This window comes from Sminthopsis crassicaudata, chromosome 3 (genome assembly GCF_048593235.1).
Source record: "Sminthopsis crassicaudata isolate SCR6 chromosome 3, ASM4859323v1, whole genome shotgun sequence".
NCBI lineage: Eukaryota > Metazoa > Chordata > Mammalia > Dasyuromorphia > Dasyuridae > Sminthopsis > Sminthopsis crassicaudata.
In genome coordinates, this window is record NC_133619.1 from 344,623,954 (window position 1) to 344,647,797 (window position 23,844).

At 36.4% G+C, this 23,844-nt stretch overlaps 1 protein-coding gene across 1 annotated transcript in view; it reads left to right on the plus strand.

The window, feature by feature from the left end:
• The window catches only part of ESYT3 (extended synaptotagmin 3), an 83,901-nt gene that overhangs the window by 47,794 nt on the left and 12,263 nt on the right, over positions 1 to 23,844 (plus strand). The window contains exons 9-17 of the mRNA XM_074301636.1: positions 2,931 to 3,101; positions 7,334 to 7,416; positions 9,082 to 9,130; positions 10,634 to 10,723; positions 13,650 to 13,712; positions 13,802 to 13,864; positions 15,557 to 15,625; positions 16,809 to 16,895; positions 17,121 to 17,270. Coding sequence (XP_074157737.1) covers positions 2,931 to 3,101; positions 7,334 to 7,416; positions 9,082 to 9,130; positions 10,634 to 10,723; positions 13,650 to 13,712; positions 13,802 to 13,864; positions 15,557 to 15,625; positions 16,809 to 16,895; positions 17,121 to 17,270 — 825 coding nt within the window. The remainder of the gene's footprint in view (positions 1 to 2,930; positions 3,102 to 7,333; positions 7,417 to 9,081; positions 9,131 to 10,633; positions 10,724 to 13,649; positions 13,713 to 13,801; positions 13,865 to 15,556; positions 15,626 to 16,808; positions 16,896 to 17,120; positions 17,271 to 23,844) is intronic.

A 23,844-nucleotide genomic window follows, 5' to 3' on the forward strand; every position in this document is an offset into this window, starting at 1 on the left:
CTATCTTGCCTTTAACAAGTAGCACCACCTTTTTGGACTTCAGTTTCCTTATTGGTAATGAAGGAGACTAAATAATCTTTAATATTTTTTCCCAACTTGAACATTTCTTGAATATTTCTGAATATGGTTCAAGTTAAAGTACAGGGCTACCTAGGTGAGATGCAATACCTAAATCGAAAGAGGAAATTGGTCCAACTGCCTTAGAAAAAGTTTTGTCATCTCCCAACCCAATGAAATCATCCAATCACATTCATTTAAACCAGAGAAATCCAATAGCTATTAGTATATAATTGCTTGTTTAAACATTATGATATCACTACTTGTTATCATGTAACAGACGTCAAATAAAATTGACAACTATGTTTTTAAAAAAACCTTAAGAGGAAGTTTTTGAAAAATTAATAGACTTAAATTAAAAGTTCTACTTTACAACAGTTCTAATTATTGCACTTATAATTCAATACTTCAATGTATTCTTGGGATGATCATCATATGTATAATTCTTCTCTAGATCCTCATCCTATGTAACTCTTTAAATATACATATTTAACATTTTGTTCTTTTCCAATTATATGTAGAAACAATTTTTAACATTCATTTCTTTTAAGTTTTGAATTACAAATTCTTAACCCTTCTCCCTTTCTTCCACCTTCATTGAGAAAACAACTAATTAACAATCAAGAAACAAGTTAAAATGTATAAAGTTCAATATAAGGTGGCAACTTAGTGTCCCACTCACAGTGAAAAATCATTTTAGACAGGTAAGTATCAAAGTGGATAAAGTATCAGACCTAGAAGCAGGAAGAGTCATCTTTCTGAATTCAAATCTGAACAAGGAAATTTACTAGCTGTGTGACCTGAGCAAGCTACTTAACCTTAATTGCCTCAGTTTCCTCATCTGTAAAATAAGATGGAGAAGGAAATAGCAAACCCCTTCAAAATCTTGGTCAAGAAAATCATAGCTATAGTTACAAAAAGTTGGATGCAACTGAACAACAACAAATTTCCCATTTCCCTGTCCATCTTACCTGAGTGCTGATTTTCATTCATCTGTGACATGCCATAGTCAATCATGCATTACATGAGCAGTAACCATACTGTATTTGGTTCAACATATAAGCACAGAAGAGGACAATATAATAATAACCTCTCTTTCTGAATTGAAATCCAGCCCTTTGTTATGGTGTACACCTACATAACCTCAGATAAATTAACTATGCCTGCCTCTTTTTAAAGTTAAATTTTATCTTTTTCAAGTGGCAAAAATCCGTGTTCTTTCCCTCCTACCCACTCACCCCAGTTGAGAAAGAAAGCAAAGCAAAATTACTGTGGCAAGCATGTATAGTTAACAAAGCATATTACCACTTGTCATTTTTTCCTTGTGGATAGAGGAATAGCCATGGATGTGTGACTTATTCCACCTCTTTCCCTACAAGAAAAAATCCAATCCTGCCTTTGATTTGCTATATGATTATAGGCAAGATACTCTGAACCGATTAGGAATATTCAAAAAAGATTATATCCTTGGACCCAATGAAAAGTGTTCTTTAATGTTAACTGTGTTTATCCATTTTTAACAAAAATTTCTCTTTATTTAAAAAAGATAACAAAGGCCATAGTTCTGGTCTGTATTTTAAAAGAACCATGTGACAGAAGCATCACTGCCACCTCATTGCAGTTTACCCTTACTGCAGGCAAAATTATCTAGGAAGAAATAAATCAACACTGGTGAAGCAATGTTATAATAAAGGTCTCCTAACTAAACCAGCCTTTTGATATTGCTTCTTCAGTGTACTTCTACTTGGAAGGACAAATAAAGAAACATAAGTAGAATTGGCTAATTATAAAAAATCATTAAGTTAGAAAAGTGTTGGGGGAAATAATCAGTCAGGACTATTGCTAGCCAAATAATCCAATCGGTAGGGTTTCCTTCACTCCAATAATAGACATGTTACCTGAAAGCAATTGAAAAGTCTGCAGCTCCTTCCCCCTCCTTGCAGCTATTCTTACTACTAGACTAGTCAGGGAACGTTTCATGAAAGAGATAGAATTTGATTCAAATAAAAAAATTCATTTGGCACTGAATCTGAACTGCATCTTGGATAGGAAGTATTTAGATAAGTATAGAAAGTGACAAAAAAGATCACTTTAAGGAGAAAAAATAGAACAAGGAAAATATCTTGGACATACTATGTTATTACATAGTTCATAGTTCAGTAATGTTAATAGATGTATATAGCCCTTTGAAATTAAAAAAAAAAACTATGCTTTTTAAAAAAAATTTCTTAGGCAGATAAGTGGTATATTAGGTAGAATGCTGGGCCTGGAGTCAAGAAAACTCATCTCCCCGAGTTCAAATCTGGACTCAAACATTTATTAACTGGTCACTTAACCCTGTTAACTTCAGTTCCTCATCTGGAACTGATCTGGAAAGGATATAGCAAACAATTCCACTATCTTTGCCACAATTTAAAAACAACTGAATAACATTTGATTTGTTGCTCACAACCCTGTGAATTTAACTATCCCATTTTCCAGAGGAGACTGAGTCTCTCTCAGATTAACTGCTTCACCTAGATACTAAGTATTTAAAATAGAATTTGAACATACTCTCTCCCCATCCTTTATTTCATAATTCTTTACACTGCAGCAAATTGCATTTTAGTATCCCTTTCTTTCTTTTGCTAGCTATATTTAAATTAATGTTGCAATATACCCCAGATAACAGTAGGGGTATGCTAGAGGTGGTGGGAAAGAAGATAATTGAGTTTAAAATTTTGCTGTTTTAGTCACCTGCAGATATTTGAGAACTGGCTGTCATGAGAATCAAATTCCGGCACATACTTCCTAAACTTTGGAGGGGGTTTTAAGAGATATTCTGTCAACTTGGCATATATGTGTGTATGTGTGTGTGGGGGGGTGTTTTTCAGGGAGTTATCAGAGTTTACTTGTTGGAAGCTGAAAAATTAGAACGAAAAGATGGTTTCCTGGGGTTGAAAGGAAAGTCAGATCCATATGCTCTGGTGACTATTGGCCTCCAAAATTTCCGGAGCAAGACTGTCTACAGGAACTTGAACCCTACCTGGAATGAAGTTTTTGAGGTAAGAATATCCTCAGAATCTCACCTTTTAATCTCTTTAATATTCTAGATCTATCTTTCTAGCTTTCTGTATCCTTCTGCCTCTCAAAATACAATCTTACTCTATGTTCCATGGGAACACCAGCCCCTTGGAAAAAGTGTGGGTTGTTTGCTTAGTATTTTCCTCCTTTCTCTCTCAACTCTCCTATGTTCCTGATGCCTTTATGTGATTTCCCTACCTAATAATTATAATCATAGCCAACATTTATATACCATCTACTATGTGTCAGGCACCGTGCTAAGTGCTGTGCAAATATTATTTCAATTGATCCTCATAACAACTCTAGGAGATAAAGGATATTGTCTCTCCCATTTTGCAAATGAGGAAATTGAGGTTAGCAAAGGCTGACTTATGAAATATCACCCAGCTACTGAGTGTCCAAGGATGTATTTGAATTCAGGTATCCTTGACTTCAGATTTGGTGCTACATTCACTGTGTCCCCTTAACTTCCCAATTTTCCAGAGGACTGCCCTTTCTGAGTCCCATTTCATATTGTGGATCATTCCCAGACTTTCTTTTCTTTTTTCTTTTTTTCTTTTCTTTTCTTTTTTTTTTTTTTTTTGGAAGTCCCTAACCCTGTCCCCATCCTGTTATCCTCATAACTTTCCTAATCTTTTATATTTAATAGCCTCAGGATTCTGATCTCTGCTTTTCAATGTCATGACTAACTAATTTGATTAATCCTACTGTATTAATAGGGGAGGGCTATCCTGTCCTCCTGCAACATTTGTACTTTACAATGATTTCATGCAGATAAGTCTTGCCTTTATTACCTAACCCAGAGCACTAAATCTTTTAACTTAATGTTAGGAATTTCTGGCCATAGAAAAAGAAGGTAGTGGCAAGTAAGTCAGGGATAACCCTCAACAGAATTGTGAAATAGACAAAATTTGCTTTCATTGTTTTCTGTCTCTCACTTTTTATTTTTATTAACTCTTTGGAACCTATTTTGTTCCACCTGCTTTTAATATTTTATGCTTTCCTCACAATCAAAGGGTATAAAGCCTACAATCTATAACTTATAGCATGATTTACATAGAGAACCACCAAGCAAAAAGCAGCATTGAGAGTCTGTCTGGTCCTGTCCTGTCCTGTCTTGAAACTGATTGTCCCAACCATTCAAGAAAAAGCTAGCCATTCTTTTCTAGAAGAGACTCACCATCTCCCTTAGCCAAGCCAGTTTCAAGCCCTAAGAGTTAAGGAGTTCTTTCATAAGCCCAAAGCTTTCCTGCCTAAAAGTATTTGGAGGAGATCCAAAGAGGTAGGTTTGCCGATCACTCCCAACACTGAAAGTTGGCATAAGGGAGAATGTGGAGTTGGGATTCATTGCACAATACTAGGGTCAGTGTGTTGACATTGAATAGACATAGATTTGGCTTTATTTTTTCCTCATGCCCTGTGGGAATATCAAACTTCTAGAGGATACCAGCACTTTATCCCTTAAATCCCTTTGTTCTTTCTCCCAGGAATTTTTTTGCTTTCTAAGCCTCTTCTCTTATGGAATGAGAATGGTTATTCTTTGTCTAAAGAATGACAAACATAAGTCAATTATTTGTTTATATATGTGACTGGTGGGGAAACCATCAATATTTTATGAAGCGGAGAGCCCTCTCTGACTGAAATCAAGGCTCAGGGCCTTGTTCAGTTCAACAAACATTCAAATGCCTACTACATTCCAGGCACTAAGCTAGTTTATGGGAATACCAAGTTGAAAATCAATAATCCCCCACTCTCAAAAAGTATATAATCTAATGAGGACAGGACACATATAAAGATGATACAAACTACAATGCGCTTGGGGCTGAGCATAGATTCAGACAAGTCAACAAGCATTAGAAATCCGAGCAGAAACAAGACAGCCCCTGCCCTTAAGGTGCTTATATTTTAGGGGAAAATAATACATAAAAGGAAACTGAAAAATATAGAAGGTGGGAATGGTAGAGAAGTTATAGAGGATCAAGAGTGGAACTTAGAGAGAGAAAAAGAGACAGCTTATCTGATTGTTTTCCATAACATGGAGGTTGAGAGGAGCTAATCAATCAGGGTCTATAGGGGAGTGTGGACTTCTACCAAAGGTATTAAAGTTAAAAGAGTCAAGATTGGGCTCTTTTTATAAAGAACAAGTTACTTTGAGATGACTGGAGGGAAGGGGGCAGGATTTAGATACATAAGGGAATCTGGGGCTTCTATTAAATATGCTATTGGAATTCATCCTTGAAGAACCTCTGTGAGTAGTAATGCTCCATTGGGGAGAGAATTGGGCCTGACTAGTTGGGAAACACACTTCCTTTCTTTCTTTTACTTTTTTCTTTTTTCTTCTTTCCCTTCCTTCTGTCTACATAAGTTCCAATCTGTGGGTTCTCTGCCCAAAAGAATATGTTTTGGTCACTGAATCTCACAAGACATTTTACATCTATTTTAATTTATATTTTATTTATACTTATAGTCAGGTTTAAGGCCTAGATTTCTATCTTGAGGATCATGCTTTAAACCCAAATACTTGACTCTCATTGGTTGACTAACATAGGTCCCAGACAAACCCTATTTGGTTATTGTGTAAGCCCTGATTGGTTAAGACTGAATATAAATAACAATTGTTGCTGTTTGGGCCAGAAACACAGAGAGTCTTCCCTTTCCAGATTATATGTTTTTTTGACTAGGTAAAAGAGGCCATTCTCTACTTTATTTTTTACCTAGCATTAATCATTGATTAGGCACTGCCTCAGTCAGATTGAGACTTATTAAAGGCTTTAGCTTAAAAAAAAACAGTCCTCCTGATCCAGATCTGTCCACTGGACTCAAATGGTTCTGGAGAGGAAAGTGAGGCAGGTAACCTTTGCACAGTCCTCCCTCACTTCAATCCAATTCACTTGCATGTCATGGACCTCCCTGATGTCATGCTCCTCTTTAAGAATGAAGACCAGGGGCAGTTAGGTGGCCCAGTGAGTAGAGCACCAGCCCAGAAGTTAGGAGGACCTGAGTTCAAATCTGGCCCCAAACAATTAACTTCCTAGCTATGTGACCCTGGCAAGTCATTTAACCCTAATTGCCTCAGAAAAAAAAAAAAAAAAAAAAAAAAAAAAGGGGGGGGTGGGGGTGGGGGCAAACAACAATTAATAAGTAGTTCTACCTACCTTGCCTATGTGGCACATAAGTCCTGTCTGCCATGGGTCTCCCTTCTCCCATTCAGAAAATCTTAATCACTGGAGGAAATCAACAATATAGAAACTGACTATAAATGAATCTTCTGAAAGCTACTATTCCATTTGTTTTCAATGAATCTCCTATTAGCTGATCGATATCACATCATTAGAATTTTGGATCTAGAATCAAGATTTTAAGGCTGGAAGGAACTTGAGACATCATAAGATCACAGAGTAAGAGCTGAGAAGTCACCTAAGGTCCCTTTACCCTCATTTTACAGAAAAAACTGAGACCCAGAGAAGGTCAAGTAGCTAGGTGGTGACTGTCCTTCCTCCTTGCTATAATGACTATGAATCTTTCAGGTATTCTCCCTTGGCAAAAATAACCTAGAGAGAAAGCAAGTCCCAATTCTCTCTTTCTGCCCATATCCTACATTCTTCAAAAATAGAAACCCTTGTTTTCTTTCTCTCTATCTTTGAGATTTCTCCTCTTTTCCCACCCCCAATAAGAATGGAAGTTTCCCAAAGAGCAATGAGACATGGACATAAGAACCTGAGAGAAAATTTCCTCTGTCTGTATATTAAGGAAAATCATTTTGCTTCTTGGCCAGTTTCTTCATCTGTATAATGAAGAGGTTGAACTAGCTGATCCATAAGGCCTATATCAGCTTTATATCATATGATATCATTTTTCTTGGGGAAGTTACCTGATAGCAGTTACCTGAGCTCTAGACATCCTGACCAGTGCCTGGCATTAGATATCAGGTACAACAGCTTTGGGGAAAGCATCTTTGTTGTCCTCAGCTCTCTTTCCAAGAAGAAATTATCTCCATATATCTTGTAAAGCATGCAAATCTTTTGTGAAATAACCGTGTCACATAAACCAAAATCATGTATGTATGAGTGATGGGAACAGTTATTAGTCACGTGGGTAGGGGTGGGGGAAGGTGAAATCTATTTTCCTTCCACTTACCAGGGAAGTTGCTGTAACTCCTCAGGATATACTTCTACAAATTGCACTGTCAAGGAAACCTTTTCTCTTTCTGAAGTTTATAGTTTATGAAGTCCCGGGGCAGGACCTGGAAGTGGATTTGTATGATGAAGATACAGATAAAGATGACTTTCTGGGCAGGTGAGGATAACTCTAGAGTGGGTCCACAATAGAAGACTTCCTTTAATCAGGCTAACTACCATTTCAGGGGGACCAGGACTCTCAACTAAGGAATTCAGGGATTTGGATTTTGGTTGTTTCCTTTCCCCATTAGAAAACTATCAATTCTGGGGCAGCTACATGGTGCAGTGGATAGAGCACCAGCTCTGAAGTCAGGAGGACTTGAGTTCAAATCTGGTCTCAGACACTTAACACTTCCTAGTTATGTGATCCTGGGCAAGTCACTTAACCCCAATTGCTTTAGGAAGGAAAGAAAGAAAAGAAAAGAAAACTGACATTTCTGTAGCCTGGTGATTTTATTTCTAATCTCAGCTATTGGGAAAGCTAAGGCTGGTGAATTGAGTCTGGGATGCATAAGGGCTAAAGCTGATCAGATGTCTATGCTAAGCCTAGCACCAATATGATAAAGGTAAAGGATTATTAGAAGGAAAAAAGACTATTAGGCACCCTAAGGAAGAACAGATTGACCCAGTTTGGAAATAGGACAGTTCAGAATTTCCATGACAATCAATATTGGGGTCAGGTTCTGGGGGCCTGCACTTTTGTTCTGGACAAGATAGGAAGATCTAATCTCTTCTTCATTATTATTATTATTATATTATTGGGCTTTTTTCTGATTACATGTGTACATTAATTTTTAAAAATACACATTTCTTTATGAATCATGTTGCAAAAAGATGTGATCTCAAATAAATAAATATTCAATCCTATACCCTTCAATTCCTGAGATATTTTATATATCTCCAGCATCCTGTTCTTTATCTCCAATGGTTTGACTCAAAAACAAAATACAAAACACAAAGATCACCCCAAAAAATCTGAAAATAATTATATTCTAGTTTCCTAGTCCTCAGTTTCCTCATCTGCAGAATGAGAGAAGAGTAAAGGTCTTCTACGCTTCCTTCTAGCTCTTAGTCTATGATCCCACCCACCCATATGCATTCCTGCTATTTGAGGGACTCTAGGCTAGTTCAAATAAATGATGCTTCTGGCCTCTTCCAAAACCTGCTTCCTTAATGCCTGTGGTCTTAGTACTGCAGCCAAGTGAGCAATTCTTTGCCAAGCCCACTTGTACATAAGGACTACTGTGTGAATTTACATGAATATTTGCATGAAACTTATCTGAGCTTTTATTTTAGACATACTTGGAGATAAAATGACCAATTGGCAAAACTACTTTAGCATAGGTCTTTTTACCTTTTTATCCTTCCCTCATTGTTTTTTTTTCTATTATTTGTTCAGTTGCTTTTAAATCACGTCCAACTCTTCATGACCCCATTTGGGGTTTTCTTGGCAAAGATACTGGAGTCATTTGTCATTTCCTTCTCCAATTGATTTTAGAAATGAGGAACTGAGGCAAATAGGGTTAAATGACTTGTCCAGTGTCATGCAGCAATTAAGTTTCTTAAGCTAAATTTGAACTTCTGAAGATGAGTCTTCCTGATTCCAATCCTAGTGCTCTATCTGCTGTATCACTTAACTGCATCCTTCCCTCAATATAATTAGCCAAAGGTAGAAAGTGAAGAATAGATTTGTGGTGAAAAGAAACTAGCAGTTTAAGGGGAAAATAGCCAAGACCCTCTAGGAGCCTGAAATAGATCATCAAAGTTCTTTTTTGTCTTCCAGCCTCCAGATCAACCTTGGAGATGTCATGAAGAACAGTGTGGTGGATGAGGTAAAACCTTTGGAATAGAACCCATAGTATGACTCAGAATCTGGACAGATCAACAGCTCAGAGACCTTTTCCCTCCAACCTGACAATGAGTATAGTTTTAGAACTGACTTATGAGGATGGACCCCAGTTACCTCAGTTTAATTTTTTTTCTGAGACAGATAGATATGACAAACCTATGTCATATAAGGACAACATTGTTGTAGATAGGTACAAGTGGTTCTTAACCTAGAGTACATGAACTTTTTAAAAAATGTTTTGCTAAGTGTTTTTCAATATAATTGGGTTCCTTGGTAATCCTATGTATTTTATTTTATATTAAAAGCATTTTGGGGAGTCACAAGATTGTCAAAGGGGTACCTAGCATAAAAAGATTAAACTCAGATTTAGCAGAAATTTCACTGGGATAATTTCTAGGAACAAGAACTATTCTCTTTCTCTGTTTCTGTCTGTTTCTCTTTCTTCTCTATCTCTCTTCTCTCTACTCCCCATCTCTAACTTCTTTTTTAAACTTTATTTTATTTTATTTGGTGAGGCAAGTGGGGTTAAGTGACTTGCCTAGGTAGTAAGTATTAAGTGTCTGAGGCTGGATTTGAACTCATGTCCTCTTGACTCCAGGCCTGATGCTCTGTCTACTAAGCCATCCAGCTGCCATCTCTAACTTCTTTTTTAATTGAGTTCTCATTTTTTTCTCTTCTCCTGTCTCTTCCTTTACCCTGTACCATTGAGAAGGCAAACAATATGATATCAAATAAAGATGTGAAATCATGCAAAATATATTTCCATGTTACCCATGTTGTATGAAAAATAAAGTGAAATAATTGTATTTCAATCTGTACTCAAACTTGATCAATTCTCACTTTGGAAGTGGATATCATTTCCCATCATGAGTCCTTTGGAATTGTCTTGGGTCATTGTATTTGATCAAAGTAGCCAAGTAAACAGGGCCATTCTTGAGTCTTGGGAAACTCTATATTGAATGCTAAACATAAGACAACCCCAGAGACATTCAAGTAGTTGTCATATTATATGGGGAAACTGTGACTTAAAGAAATGATTTGCCTAAGGTCACACTGGAAAATGGCTGAGGCAGGATTCAAACATGTGTTCTCTGACTCTCAATCCAGTTGTCATTGCACTGACTGTGTACAGAGAGCTAAAAAGAAGACCTCTTAGACATGGGAAGGAAAGGAGAGAACTTTTAAATTATTTGGTTGCTTTCCTGAGCAAGAAAAGAATCTATTTAGAATCCCAACCCATAGAAGATTCTTTTCCTTCTTTGGATCATAACTTCCAATCACTGAGTCAAAAGCTCTTTCTTCTCACAAGGGACATCTTATTCACTTTACCAAGATCCTCTGGCATATATCAAGGACCTTTGTCTGAGATGCAGTGGTTAGTATATTCTATCAGGTTGGGGAGGGCTCCCAACAATTTAGTTTTAGGAGGATTCCTGAGGTGAAGTATCTTTTACCCTCTTTTTATATTTCCCTTCTCTTTTTGCAGTGGTTTGTTTTGAACAACACCAGAAGTGGCCGGCTGCACTTGAAGGTTGAGTGGCTTTCTCTGACTACCTACCAGGAGGTTATGGCTGAGGTGAGTGTGGCAGGTCTGAGGGTTCCACTGTCTGAGCTCCTAAGCCTTTCCCTGCTGTATGTACTCAATCTCCTAAACAAAAAATCCCATGAAAAATTCAGATTTGTAAAATGTGAAAGGCCATCATCCCAGGTCATTCATCAACTAGATAAACTTCTGAATTTGAATCAGTGCAGCTAGACAAATTGGAACTGCCATGAGTAAGGTAAAAAAATTATTAAGTCCTCTAAATGTAGCCTAAGGAATTTTAGAGATTAACTCAAAGTAGAACCAAGAGAACATTGTACACAGCAAGAACATTAGGTATGTGATGGAGTTGGCTCTTTTTAATAATGAGCTGATTCAAAGCAATTCCAACACATTTGTTGTTGCACCCAGAGAGAGAACTGTAGAGACTGAGTGTGGATCAAAGCATGATATTTTCACTTTTTTTGTCATTGCTGCTTTTGTTTGTTTGCTTTTTTTATCCTTTTTGATCTGATTTTTCTTGTATTGCATGACAAATATGGAAATATGTTATACTGGACTTGCCACCCTAGGGGAAGGGGGAAAGGAGCATAGAAATAAAAATTTGGAATACCAAGTTTTGCAAGGGTGAATGTTGAAAACTATCTTTGCATGTATTTTGAAAAGTAAAAAGCTATTAGTGAGAAAGATAGAAATTAACTCACTTAGACCCCTATTTCACATATGAGTAAGTCAAGGTCCTCAGAAGCTAAGTGACTTAAGTCATATAACTAGTAAGTGACAAAGCTGAGATTCAAGCCCAGGTCCTCTGACTTCAAATTTAGTGGGTTTTTGTTTTTTGTATTACAATGTGTCACGTTATTTGGAAATGATGTGCCCTTTGATTTCTGATTCTATTTCTTCCATCGTCCTTAAACAATCTTTCCATTTGGGGGATGATTATAATTTGCTTACACAATCCTGTCCCTTGTTGCTTGTCACTACTAACATTCAAATCACACTACCAAAATATTCTACAAAATACTACAGTATTTGCTACTGATTTTACTACTAATATTTGTACTCATATCCTTCCATCTTTGTTGGAGGCTTCAGTTGTTCATGGCAGCAATACCTCTTGCCATCCAGTTCTTCAACTGCTCTAGTCTCTACCCCATCCCATTGTGGTCCTACTAATCTGATCGTTTCTTAAACTTTGCCATCTTTTGGAATTTCTCTTTTCCAGAGCTGAAAAATTGAAAATCTGCTCTGGCCAGACCTTCCTTTCTTTCCAATTCTTGAGTTCTCTCACTCACATTGACCTTCTTTTTGTCTTTATTATATACTTTCAATCCTTTGATACCCCTCTCCCCCATTCTCCCTGGTCATCTCTCCCAGTGACTTCTCTTAATTTCCTTAATTCTAGCAGGCTAGGTCCTAATCAGATTAGGGGATTAAACTCTTCCCTATTCTTTTAAACATTTTCTACTATACCTCTCGCTGCCCTCTCCAGAAAGCCATTCCCCAAAATAGTAATAATAATAATTTTCAAAAAGAGCTAAACAAACCAACACATCAACTGGGTCTGAGAGAAGATGTAATATTTCACATTCTTATCCTTTCATGTCTGCAAGGAAGGGAGCAAGTTGCATTTTAGCATCTGTTCTCCAGGGGTTAAATTTGATCACTGTAACTACACAGAGTTCAATTTCTTTTTTTTTTTTTTACGTTATTTGTGTGTGTGTGTGTGTATATATATATATATATATATATATATATATATATATATATATATATATATATATATATATATATATATATATATATATATAATGTTGAGGGGGGAGAGATAGAGACAAAGAAGCAGTTTCCTGGTTCTGCTTACTTAATTCTGCATTACTTCACATAAATCTTATTCTACTTTTCTGAATTGTTATTCTTTTAGGGCAGTAGTATTCCATTTCATTCATGTAACACCAACTGTTTAGCTATTTTCCAATTAGATTTGCCCTTAATCTTTAAAAAAAAAAAAAAAACTTTTAATATATTGTTTTGACAAGTATATTTTTCTTTTCCCCTCCCAGAGAACCATAACTTATAACAAAGAATAAAAAAGGGTTGAGGGACAATTAAGGAGAACTATGTTGTTATTTTTTCATTCATGACTAACCCTTGGTGACCCCATTGGGGTTTTCTTGGCAAGATACTGGAATGTTTGCCATTTCCTTCTTTGGCTCATTTTATCAATGAGGAAACTGAGGCAAACAGGGTTAAGTGACTTGCCCAGAATCTCATAGCTAGTAAAGTGCAAGTCTTCTTGACTCCAGGCCTAGAGCTCCATGTACCACCTAGCTGCTACCAACACATTAAAAAGAAAAACAAAACCTGATATTATATACGGTGTCCCACACCCATATTCATTACCCAAAGAAGTGGAAGAACATCTTCTCATATCTCTTCTTTGGCCAAGCTCTGTAATTATGATTTCACAACATTCAGTTTTGATTGTTTTATTGTTGTTTCTATTTACAGTGTTGTAGACATTGCATATGCTGTTGTCCTGGTTCTGTTCTATTATTAACTCATTCATTTAAGTTCTCCCCATGTTTCTCTATTCATTAGATATTATGGCTTAAAAGTGCTGTATGACATCATATTACATTCATGTATTATCATCTGATTAGTTGTTCTCAAATCCCATTCATTGAGGAAAATGCCATAATTTCCCCTCAATAGTTTCATAGTCCTGACTATTGGGAAATTCTTTCTGGGTCTAACTTAACTTCCTCCATGTTTTAGTCCCCCCTACAGAGAGAGAGAGAGAATAGTTGGTTATAGAGTATCAGATACCTAAACCTTTCTGATCCAGGACCCCAGTACTAGATTTCTGCCCCTTTGCAGAGGTAGCATTCTCTAGGATCATTTTCTGTCCTGTTTCTTGAGTAGTTTTTTAAGCTTTGCTATTTGCATCTGTTCATAGGATCCCAATGGCCTCTCAACTGCCATCCTTGTTGTCTTCCTAGAAGGTGCCTGCAATTTACCAGTGAGTAATAAAAGAAGCCAAGTTCCTTCTTTTAATGTATTTTTTACATATTCATGATGGTAATGCATATTTTTCTATCTTTACTGTAGAGAAATCCTTTTGAGTATATAAATGGTGAATATAGAGCCAAGAAATTATCCAGGTGTGCCAGGGTAAGCATTGGGATTCAACTGTTCATTTGAAAATGTACAAGTTGTGATTGCTTTTTTTTTTTTCCTTTTCAGCCACAGTAAGACTAAGCTCTTTGTTTAACCATTAAGAAAATATTTATTAAGCATTCACTGTGTCCTCTACATTTCAATTCAACAAACAAACATTTATGTTTGTTATAAAGAAGTCCTGAGAAGATAGCAAATTTTGATAAGATTCAGTCCTGCCCTCCTAGGGCATGTTTTCTAATAGGAGGATAAAATACATGGATAAACATAAAATATACTAATACATGATAAGTACAATAGAAGTACATTCAAGACAGATTGTGGTATGAAATCAGAAGGGGGAAGTCATTATCAACAGGATGGGTGGAGAGGAGGGGAAATCAAGAAAGGTTTCACAGAGAAGACCGTGTTTGAATTGGGCTTTAAGAATGGGTAGGAAGTAAACAGATAAAGAGGGAGGACACAAATACCAGAGAATACAGGATGTGTTTAGAAATGAGAGTACCTAACATTGGTTCTGGTATGGAATATGTCAAAGGGAGCAGTATATATCCAGGATATTTTGTTTAACCATCTTCAGCTTTGCTTTCCAAAAATCCAAATATTGCCTATCTTCAACTCTTCTTAAGAGTCCTAGAATTCTAACATGTTCAGACTCAATAACAATATTTGCCAGAAGATTTTTAAGAAAGTATTGTTTACTTAGCTGAGTTTTTGAGGAAGAAAAGATTGGAAAATGAGACGTCAGAGCAAAAGCAGTGAAAGATGCCTCACATTATTAAGTGATGATTGGTTATCAGAAGAATAATTCCCAATAGCTCCAGGGATGTTCCACATAGAATTAGACCTCAAAGATTATTATTGACAAATCACCCTTACTTTCCCTTTTGGTTTTTGAAAAAAAAAATTATTAAAAATATGTAAATGATTTTATATTCAGGGGAAGCAGTTGGGAAGAAACATGCATCCCCGCTTCCAGATTGACCCCTTTCTTTTCACAAAGAATAGCTGTTAAAACAATCTCATTCAGGGACTGTGTCTCAAAGTGTATACATTTCATCCAATGTATTCTTAGCTTTAATGCTACAAAGAGGGACATATATTTAATTACTTATTTATTCTCTGAGCTCTTTCTTGGTTTTTAAATTACTCAAAGTTCAACTTCCTTTTTAGTGATCACTTACACTGTTATAGTCATTGTGTGCTGAATATTTTCATTATCCAGTTATCATATTGTCTGGAGTTATAACTTCAATAATATGAATTTGAAAAACATACAACTACTTCTTGCACTAATCAAGTCTTGCTGTATTATTCTCCCGGTTCTCTTTCATTCATGTTAATTCATAAAAGTCTTCCCATATTGCTCTGAATTCCTTATTTTGCTTCTTCCTTCTATATAGTAATATTCTATTACATTTATATGCCCTCGTTTCTTAAGCTATTTCCTGATCTAAGGGTGCTTTGTTTCTCATGTCTTACTACTTTGAAAAGTGCTCATTAGCTATATATTAGACCTTTGTTTTGTCTTTGACTTCTGTAAGGTCTATGCCTAAGAATGGATTTATCACATTGGACAACTTAGTCACTTCTCCTGAATGATTCCAAATTGATATCCTGAATGTTAAAACAGTTCACAACTCTATCCATGTGTTTTAGAAATCCTTTTGATTCTTTTATTCACAGAATAAGATGGACAGAGACCCCTCTGCCTACGTCAAGATGTGTGTTGGCCGGACAACTCAGACAAGTAAGGTAGGACTATGCCATAGTAATTGGTATCTGTGCTGAGAGAAGAATAGAGGGGGAAAGTCCATCATTTTATGCTATTCTGCCATTTTGATTATATCATGGGACTCCCCTGAATTCTCTTCCTGAAAACAAATTTTTGCCACAGAAAGGCTAATTCCATCTTAACTTCAAGGTGATTTAAAATATATTTTTTCTTTTTCCTTTATTTTTTTTTTCAATTTTTAACATTTTTTAAACTTTTAAATTCTAACTTTTATCCCTTTCTCCTTCCTATCCTCCCTCTTCCCTAAGATGGTAAATATCAGATATAGGTTATACATGTATATAAAACATTTCCATATTAGTCATTTTTTTACAAGAAGATTCAAATAGAAGAAAAAAATAAAGTGAAAAACAGCATGTTTTCATCTTTATTCAAATAATATCAGTTCTTTATTTGGAGACAGATAGTATGCTTCATCATTAGTCCTTTTGGATTGTCTTGGATCATTGTATTGCTGAAAATAGTTAAGTCATTGAACAATATTGCTGATACTATATATAACATTCTCCTGGTTATATTCACTTCACTATGCATTGATCATTTCATTCAAGTCTTTCCAGGTTTTTCTGAAATCATCCTGCTTGTCATTTTTTATAATAATAATGTTCCAATCACATATCACAGCTTGTTTAGCCATTCCGCAACTGATAGGTGTACATTGTTTCTAATTCTTAGCCCACAAAAAAAGCTGCTATAAATATTTTTGTACAAATTTGTCCTTTTCCCTTTTGGGAGGATATATCTTTGGAATATAGAACTAGCAATGATATTGCCCTTGAGATGTTGGCTTGAAGCACTTTTGAAATAAGACCCACATTAATCAGTCTGTCCCAGTGTTTGCTTGCCAGACATAGGCAGTAGCAGAAGCCAGAAGGAGCAATTCAGTAGATTTCAAGAAGTGTGTTTTCTAGAACAGTTGTTGAAGATCGTATTTAGAGTAGACTTGAAGAGAGAAGGAACAGGCCAGAGGGATGCTGCTGACAGGGGATCTCACTTTCCACCTTCTGACCTCACTAGACACTTTGTGCCTGAAATCTATGATAGTTTCAATAGTTGTTGTACATCTGAGCTGGATAAGCTGGAAATGGACAACAAAATACCTGAGTATGCAGGGTTGGCTTGATTAGGTTTTCTTTTTCACAGACATGTGCCAACAGCAAGGATCCCATTTGGAGCCAGACCTTCACATTCTTTGTTTACAGTGTGGCCACAGAACAGTTGCATCTAAAGGTTTGCTTGGGCTTGGGCTTATACTCTTCCTGAATAAAATCAAGATGCTGTTAATGGCATGTTTTCTGACGGCATTCTGAGAAGGGCCAAAATATGAATCCTCATTTATTATTGTTATTCTGTGTTGGGTCTATGGGAGAAGGAAGACTTGATTTGGGGGTTCACTGAGGGAAACAGTTCCAAATCTAGTCCTGGCTACTTTGTTCTGACTGCTGTTTCCTCCAGGTGATCGATGATGAACAAGAGTGTGCCCTGGGCATTCTGGAGCTTCCTTTGGGCCAGATCCTCACCTACTCAGACATGACCATTGAACAGCGATTTCAGCTCGACTGCTCTGGCCTGGATAGTCTCATTTCTATGAAGCTGGTACTTCGGGTAAATTTCCCTTTTTTCTTCCCTGGTATAACACCCTGTCTGTAATGAAGTTTCACTGAGTGTCTGGGCACATCTCCCACTTAATAGAACCTTGGGAGATACAAAGAAAAGAAGATAGAAATTGCCCATTTTCAGAGACCTCCTCCTGGTTTAGGAAAGCAAAATGGTCCTATAGAAGCAGTAATCCAAGTGTGATTCGGAAATCAAAGAGTCAAAGCTATTTTTGATTGTCTTTATTTTTATTTTAATTTTTGCAAAGCAATTGGGATTAAGTGACTTGCCCAGGATCACACAGTTAGTATGATCTCAGACACTGAGATCAGAATCAAATTCAGAACCTCCTGACCCCAGGATCAATGCTCCATCCACTGTGCCATGTATCTGCCCCATCAAAGTTATTTTTGTAATAATCCTAAGATTATTTAATTTGTAATTATTTAAGTTTTTGTTTCTGGTGTGATAAATATAGTTATAACTCATGTAAACAAAAATTATTGATGGGGAGGATAGACTGTGAGAAAAGATTCTCAATAATTTTTAGGAGTGTTAAGGGCCCCCAGATGAAAAGGTTTGTGAATCAGTGGTGTGGTAGAAAGATTTTGGGTATAAGAAATCAGGATATCCCACTCTATTCTGGCTCTATTCTACTACTATCTGCCAATGGATTGTTTGTTTTTTTACCTCAGTTTATCTATAAAATAAACCCAATAATACTATTTTCATGAAGCCTATCTAAAATATATTTTTTAAAATTGAATTTTATAAGCAGAGCATGTATGGCATGATCCCTACTTTCATAGCTCTCCTGGTTCGTTGTTGTCCTTTGTTTTTGAAGAGGATCGAAATGACCTCACTATGTTAGAGTCAAGTTGCAGTGTGACAGAGACTGTGGCTTGGATTGCTCTGCCACAGATTAGACACAAATAGTCCAAAATGAACTTTTGAGGTAGCTTCTCTAATTTTGGGCATCTTGCATCTCTTAAGAGAGCTAATTCAATTCTTCAATGGATCTCCTAGCCTGATGGGGAAGACAACACTTTCTGTTTCTGGGGAAGATTTCAGATCTAAATAGGAAAAAAATAGTCTAAACACAGGAAAAGCAAATGCCATTACTGTCTTTAAACTATAGTTATTTGTATTTGTTTCCAAGTTCCTATGTAAGGTTTTGAGTTTTGTTTTGTTTTTTGGCTGAAACAACTGGGATTAAGTAAATTGCCCAGGGTCACACAGCTAGGCAATATTAGATGTCTGAGATCAAATTTGAACTCAGGTCCTCCTGACTTCAGGGCCAGTACTGTATTCACTATGCTATCTACTGCCTCTTAAGTATTCTTAAATGCTAAGAAGCATCTTATTAACCTAAGTGCATATGGCCATTAGGGATAGAGAAGACACTGCCTCCATTTTTCTCAAAGAAGTTAAAGGAGTGCTTCTAACTTTAATCTGTAATTTTGCACAGATCGTGTTTCTTCTGGGCTAATTCAATTCTTCAGTAGATCTCTTAGCCTGATAGGGAAGACACTTTCTGCTCTTGGGGAGATTTTGAATCTAAATAGAAAAAAATAGACTAGACACAGGAAAAACAAATGCTGTTATTGTCTTTAAACTATAATTATTTGTATTGCTAAGAAGCATCCTATTAAGTTAAATGCATTTGACCTTTGGGAACAGAGAAGACACTGCCTCCATTTTTCTAAAAGAAATTAGAGGAGTGTTTCTAACTTTAATCTGTATGAGTGTATTTCTTCCACCATTGCTATCTTTATAATGATAAACTGTATGCAATTGCAAAATTTTATGCAAATGGCGTTTGCTCCCCAGCAATGAGCAAAGGTATGCTTAGCAAGTTGAGCCTTGCTAAATAAACAGAGAAATTGTTAGAGAGAAAAACATTTGATGAAACTAGCAGGCACACAGATTTTGGAGAAAAATTTTAGTTCCACAACCAACATACAAATTCATCAAAATGACTTCTGTAAATGAAAAATATAATTCTTAATAACTTTAAAAATATAAGATACACAACCATGCAGGAAGTATGTTGCAGAAGAAAGTAATTGCAGGACCTTGTTCAAATCCCTAGGTTCTGATACTTCTTATGTATATGACCTCCCTGAACCCCAGTTTCCTCATCTGTAGCAGGATAGAACTGGACTAGAATTCCTCTGAAGTCTCTTCCAGTTCTACATCTGTGATCCTTTTTAGAAACAAAATTATCAATCTCAGCCACTGCAGAGGAGCAGAAGAACCTGGTATATAACAGGAATGAGGCCTAGAATAGAAGTCAAGAAGGGGTGCTCTCTAATATTATTTTTTCCAGTGAAAAAGAAGGAAGAACTTCTGTTCTGCCTCCCAGGAGAAAGAAGACAGAGAGGAACCAAGATTAGAGCTTCAAAGCACTGATTTCTGCTCCTTTGACCATGAGGAAGGAGCCAAAAGGCTTCCACAGAATATTTATTTCTTTAAACTCTGTCTTCTCCTATCAATCAGGTCAAGTCACATAATCCAATTCTCCCTTGCTGTCTGTTCCTCAGCTGCACTGAAGAATAGAGGCAAGGCCTCTGCTTTCCAAGCTTTACAGCAGATACAAGGCTTGATTATTTTGTCCCTTGTCCTTCAGGGATAAATCAGTTTTGAATAAGGGGACTTTTATCCTGTTAACAATAGAAAGCCACCTCTTGCTGCCAATCATGGCTAATTAGAGTCTACCTATTATGAAGAGTGGGCTATTATGCCTTCAGTTTTAAAAAGCTGGAAAGTAATTCAGTGTCTATTATAATTATGTATAGTAATGCCAAGGATGGCAGATGCCTAACAGTCATTCCAAGTTGTGAATGAGGCTTTGAACAGGAAGGGTCTCCTACCAAAGTAGAAAGATGACAACAGTCCAGATAAGAACAATAGTCTGTATTTGCTCTAGATAGAGTAGCTTTCATGCCTAAACATGGTACCACCAATCAGAGAGTCTAAGATATGGTAAGGGATATTAGAAATCTAGTTCAACTCTTAAATTTTGTAAAGAGAAAACCAAATCTCAGAGATAAATGACAAGCCCTAAAGACAGAATTTCACTTAATGACTCCATATAGATAGCATTTTAAATCCTTTGGAGGGCATGTCATAATATAGTAATTGGCACAGCAAATAAAGTATTGGTCTCGGAGTCAAAATGACCTGAGTTTTAGTGGTTGTTCAGATACTTACTACTTATGTGATCTTGGGGAAATCATTTAAACTCTCTTGACTTCAGTTTCCTCATCTGTAAAATGAGAATAATAATAGCACCTATATAACAAGATTGTCATGAGGATCAAACGAAATAACTTATGTAAAGCACTTTGAAAACCTTAAAAGGCTATATAAGCATATCGTTATTATAATGGAGCTTTCTTTATGAATTGGACTAGATGGCTATTGTCCCTTCCAGACTCAAATTCTGTAAGGATCTTCAATATTTTATTATAAATTGCAAACTTACTGCTGCAATTTGTCTAACATAAGCAAATCTATTGTCTTCAATAAAGTTTATGAGTTGATTGTCATCTGTCTGTCTCTCTTTGTCTGTCTGGGTGTGTCTTTGTCTCTCTGTCTGTCTCCCTCCCTCCCCCTTTCCCTTTTTAAATCTAAATCCTCAGTCTTTTCTTCTGTGTACATAGTCAGTGGCACAAGTAAGAATGGGAGAAAAATATAAGACAGTCTGATTGTTCCTAAGGAATAGTGCAGAACAGTATGTTTTGTAGGAATTAAGAGGAAGAGATTCTCATAAGCTGATTACTCACCAGTAATCAAGGAAGGCTTCATGGAGAAGGCCAACATGAGAACCAGGCCTTTTACATTGGGTAGGTGCTAGACATGTTGAGAGATCTGACTCTATAAGATCCTTCCAGGTAAAATGGAAGCTACTTGAAAGCAGGAGTGATTTGGGTGATGTCACTATTTCTAGTATCTACATATTGGACAATATGATATAACACAGTAATGTCAAACTCAAATAGAAACAGATCCCAAAAGGCCACATGTTGACTTAGAACACCACAAATTAATATAGTCTATATTGTATTTTATTTTTTTGTTGTTAAATATTTTCTAATTACCTTTTCATGATTCTGCTTGTACTGGGAGGTTTTGCTGGTCTGCTTGCAGCTTACCAACTGGGAGTCTTGACACCTCTGATTTGGCTGACATGGTCAGGCAGATCTGGGTCAGGTCACAGTTATGACCTATACTGGCCATGTGTCCCTGGGCAAGTACCTTAATTTCTCAGCTCCCTACTCAGTTCTCTAAGATTATAGTTGTAGGACAGCAGCAGATATGCACTGGTGAAGGAATTTTCTCACTGAGAATTCCCTCCTCTGAGGAAATCACAGGAACACTCAAAAAACAAAACAAAACAAAACAAATGCAGAAAATCAGTGCCTCAACAAAATGAAAAAAAAAATACTTTTTGACTGGGTTGAATTGGAATGAATTGAATTGGCAATGGTATGGTATGGTACAAAGGATATTTTCAAACTAGAAAAGAGTAAATTCTGCCTCTGACATTGAGTAATTGTGTGACCATGGACATGTAATTTAATTTCTCTGAGTCTCACTTTCCCCATTTTCAAAGTAGACGCAGTAATACCTGTGGTCTATATAAAGTTGCCTTGAGAACTGAATGAGATCAAAAATGAAAAGTGTTTTGTAAATTTTAAAATGCTATGTAAACATCAATGACTATAATTGCAAAGGAGGAAATTCTAGGCAGGGGGAATTCCTAAGCAGTAGTGAAGAGATAGGAATGTACCTGATATATTTGGGGTTCAGTGAAAAGACCAGTCTAACTGGAATGGAGCATTCTTCTAGTGAAATAATGAGAAAGATAAGGATGGAAGAGTGGGTTGGTTGTTGTAGGTGGATGGTTCTTATACTGCGTAAACTGGAATCTTTCACTTCAAATAACAATTTTTAATCCCGGTTAGATTGTTATTTTGTTTAATTTTTGAGATATTAGTAATTATGTCAGGTAGCTAAAGGCTAATTTTAAAAATAAAAATAATAATAAAAGCAAGCCATAGATATTTTCAGACCTTTTAATTCCAAATTTATCTGTTGGGTGTGATTGTTTGCTATCTCTGTTTTATAACAGGGAATGATGAGATTATCATGAGATATTTCATGATATTCATTTTCCCCTTGACTTAAAGAGAAATAGAATTGTAGGTTTACAGCCAGAAAGGATCCTAGAAGTCATCTAGTCGATATCCCTCCTTTTATAGATAAGTTCCATGTAGGTTAGAAGACTAGCCCCACATCATTATTAATTAACAGCAACTACATTTCTGGATTTGAACTCAGGTCTTCCTGAAGTTACAGCTAACCAAGCAGTTATCCTGGAAGATAGCTATTTCTAGCTTTCACAGAGAACTGCCCCTTCTTTGTAAACCTGTATTTGGCACAGACAAGTTGTCTTTTGTCTGTCAGGGATATTTCACTTAAAAGAACACAAAACCTGAGATTTGGAAGAGATCATTTCTATCAACCCGTATCTGAATAAGAATTCCCTCTGAAACAGTCATCCATTCCTTGCTTACAGATGTCTGTTAAAGGGGAACTGCTCCCTCCTGAAGTATTCCATTCTACTTTTTTGGATTCTCCTAATTACTAGGACCTTTTCCCTTTATATTAAACCCAAACTCTTTGTGCTGACTGCTCCTAGTCCTTAGCCCTCTGTAACTAAACCGTCTTCTAGATTACAGTGCTCCAGATACTTTAAGACAACTTCTTTCACTTTTGAATTTTTTATTTTCCAAGCTGACATCCTCAGTTCTTTCAATAGATCCTCACCATCTGGTTATTCTGCCTCCTTGCCAGCATACCAATGCTCTTTCTAAAACAAGGACCCCTTGATCACAACATAGTATTTTCACCTTTTTGTTGTTGGATTGCTTTTTATTTTCTCCTTTTTGATTTGATTTTTGTCATGCGGGATGATAATTGTGGAAATATGCATAGAACAATTGCACATTTAACCTCTATTGGATTGCTTGCTATCTAAGAGAAGAGATGGGGGAAAAGGGAGAGAAAAAAGTTGGGAACACAAGGTTTTACAAGGGTGAATGATGAAAATTATCTATGCATGTATTTTGAAAACAAAAAGCCAAAAAATAAAATAAAATAAGGACTTCAAAACAAACACAATGACTGATAAGTAGATGTCACTTTCCTTTCTGACCTGCTGCTGTCTATGCAACTCACAAATCTGGATCTCTTGGAAAACAAGGGTATCATTTGGGAATTTTTTAGTCCTCCTGATAGTTTCTCCTGGTAGTGATTCGTCTTCTCTTCTGAGAATCAATGTATTTGCAAGAAGCAAAGAAGGTCACTGAGTCAAGAACTCAGGAACTCAAACTCACAATATAGTTTTGAAGGCTAGAAATATCTCTCCTTTGGCATCACTGTCTGGGTACCTGTAGCTAGATGGCACAGTAGCTAGACTTCCAGGCCTGGCATCAGAAAGATCTGAGACATTTATTAGTTGTGTGATCTTGGGAAAGTCACTTAATCCCATTTACTTCAGTTTTCTCATCTGTAA